Source organism: Papilio polytes, unplaced genomic scaffold, assembly GCF_000836215.1.
Source record: "Papilio polytes unplaced genomic scaffold, Ppol_1.0 DF824002.1, whole genome shotgun sequence".
NCBI lineage: Eukaryota > Metazoa > Arthropoda > Insecta > Lepidoptera > Papilionidae > Papilio > Papilio polytes.
In genome coordinates, this window is record NW_013525202.1 from 570,899 (window position 1) to 574,079 (window position 3,181).

Sequence of the window (3,181 nt, forward strand, 5' to 3'; positions counted from 1 at the left end):
TCATTCCTTTGTTTCTAGTTAACCATTTGTCTAAACAAATCTATAGTAATGTTCTAGAGGAAAGATTTGTATTTTTTATAATGTAAGGTGGCAAACGAGCAAGCGGCCACCTGAATCCACCGAAATGGAAAGCGACCGCTGCCCATAGACATCCGCAATTGTCGCGTTGCCTACCCTTCAGTGACGGAGACGCACATAAAAAAATGACATTTCCCCTGCCTATGTGTCTCCACCGTCAAATCCACTTTTCCTTCCCATCCTTTCCTCTTAAGAAAAGGGTGGAAAGGTAAAGGGACTAAAATTTCATATGCAATGAAATAACTCAAAAACTACTGAACCGATTTAAAAAATTCTTGGACTATTAAAAAGCTATGTTATCCCTGAGTAACATTGGCTATGGTTTTACTATTTTTTTTAAATAACGATGACGAAGTTGAGAACAATAGTTCGATACTAATATTATACAGAAGAAAGATTTGAATTTTTGTATGAATTAGAAAGGTTAGAAATGTTATTATCTGTGAGTAATATTAAATAATAAAATTAATTACAACAACACTCTTATTACTTTTAAAAACTCTTTAAAGTATTTCTAGTTATGGTTCATTCAACAAGGAACCCCAATAATGCCTCGGCGACCGCACGGACAGTCTATATGCGGCCGATGACGTTCTGACCGCGTCCATTTACACTGCACGAATAATCTTGATACCTGAATATTAAATTATATCGAGGATGTAATTGCTAAGTGCACTTGTATTTTTTTAATAATCTACACTATTATTATAAAGAGGAAAGATTTGTATTTTTGTATGTATTGAAGTAACTCTAACACTACTGGGCCGATTTCAAAAACTCTTGCACCATTAAAAAGCTATGTTATCACTGAGTGTCATAGGTTTTTAATATTCCTAAATTCACGGGGCGAAGTCGTGAGCAACAGCTAGTAATAAATATTTAATCAGGTCAAAAACACATTGCAACATAATAAATACATTTGAACAAAAAGACAGACAAGAAAAATTAAAATTTTACTGTTATTACGTAATTAAAACTAATGACAAAGAAAATTGCCGAGAAAAAAATAAATTTTTGGTTTTGTTTGATTTTTAGATCGTGCAAGAACTGAATGGAAGTAATATCTACCTACCCCTTTAGGTTACGGGCTTGAGTTTACAGCTCATAGGTGTAGCCTATTAATCGTTAATTAGAATCTTTTGCTCTGATGTTGAAGTTCTCAAAAATTGTACGCTTTACATTGTTTATTCCGTTTTTACCCTTTTTTGTCTTTGATAAGTTTTTTTTTTTTAAATTAAAGCTATAGTATCGTTCTATTTCCCAAGTAAAGATGTTTTTATTTCACTAATAATGAAAATACGACATAAAGGTAATGATAAATATAAAATAAAATAAAATAAAATACCTTTTAAGTATCAAGATGGTTAAATCCAATTGGTGACGTGTCATGAAGCGAGGTATGTACTTGAGTGGTAGAGTGTTGACAATGTTATTGTTTTTATTATTCCCCTATGTACGGTGAGCGACTCAAGTAACTCATTTAACTAAACATGAATATTGGATTTGGGATTTTTCTCGGACTAGCTGTTCCCGTATGGCTTTATCCACATGAAATTATAAAAACTTTATTTTATTCTCTTATTCAAAAATAGCTTTCGCCCGCGACTCCTTTCACGCGGAATAAAAAGAAACAAAAGCAAGTGGCTTAAGTGTTCTTCCAGACTATCCTCTATATCTATACCAAATTTCATCGAAATCCGTTCAGTCGTTTAGGCTACAAACTCTGACAAACATCCATCCATCTAAACTTTGGCATTTTTAATATTAGTATGAATATAATGCTCAAATTACAACGAAGATCTTTGACATTGGATAACAATTACCGTTACCAGCAATCTTGCTTCTTTGATGTCAGCTTTTTGTCCCTTTCCCGAATATTTTTTCCAATTATTTTACCCCCTAAGTTTAATGGCGTGAAAATGTATATCTTATCGCTTGTCGTAAGTGTTAGACTTTTAATTAAAAATATTATTAAAAAATATTCTACTTTGACATCGTACAAATTAGTGTTCGTTTTATCATATTAGTAAAGTCGTTTCTCGAAATCGTGTCGTATCCGTAGCGTGTAAATATCATATGTTTGTCTCGCTCTATCTCGTATACTAAGTCTCTCGGTTTCATTTTAGTTATCGATCCTACGCGACAGTACTGCCAACGTAAAAACTATAAATAATTTAATGGTGACTAATGGATTTGATTGGTTTGGTATGGGTTGGATTATGGATTTATTTAATGTAGTACTAGTCGTTCTAAATTCAAAATTGAAGTTTGAACACCTTCAGTTCAACTAAACAATAGACTCTGGACTATACTGCTCGCTACTTAGTCCTCGTTGAATTAAAAAAATAATAAAAAACACAGCCTATGTTACTCACTGATATAGCTTATTAATGGTGTAAGAATTTTCAAAATCGGCACAGTAGTTTTTGAGTTATTTCAATACATACAAAAATAGGCTATACTAGTATTAGATAGAGGAAATGTTTATATGTATTGAAATAACTCAAAAACTACTAGGCCGATTTGAAAAATTCTTACAACAATAAAAAGCTACCTTATCAGTGATTAACATAGGCTACGTTTTTTTGTTATTTTGTAATTTCACGCGGGCAAAATCGAGAGCAACAGCTAGTATGGTTAGTAATCGCTTTCTCCCTCTAATTTGTCTTCTTTTTCAGCTGGTGGGTGCACCTTGCGGTCAACATGGACAGTATACATTCTACAAGGCACTTCGATTGTCAGGCAAGAGGGAGAGGATAGTTGCCATTGGAGACTTCTTCTTTGTCAGGATATGGCAGGATTCAGAGCTCGTGTCAATAGGTAAGAGAAAGTACATAATCTCCTCTACATTATCATTTCACAGTAGTGCCCGCTTTAACATCTTAGTATTGCAGGACCGGCACGCCCCCAGTAATACCACGACCACACAGAAGACAGGCGTGAAATGGAAGCAATTCCGTGTTTCCGAGGCCTAATTTAAGTTCCTCTCTCTTTACCACCCTTCTCTTATAAGGAGAGGATGGGAAGGGGAAGTGGATTTGACGGTGGAGGAGATGCATAGGAAGGTGAAATATCCTCTTTATGTACGCCTACTCCCCTGTCG

The 3,181-nt window shown here is 34.4% G+C and overlaps 1 protein-coding gene across 2 annotated transcripts in view; it reads left to right on the forward strand.

Moving 5' to 3' along the window:
* Positions 1–3,181, forward strand: part of LOC106101252 (AT-rich interactive domain-containing protein 5B-like) — a 46,650-nt gene that overhangs the window by 5,704 nt on the left and 37,765 nt on the right. For both annotated transcript variants that reach the window (XM_013280412.1, XM_013280414.1), the window contains exon 2: positions 2,757–2,898. In XM_013280412.1, the coding sequence (XP_013135866.1) occupies positions 2,757–2,898 (142 nt within the window). The remainder of the gene's footprint in view (positions 1–2,756; positions 2,899–3,181) is intronic.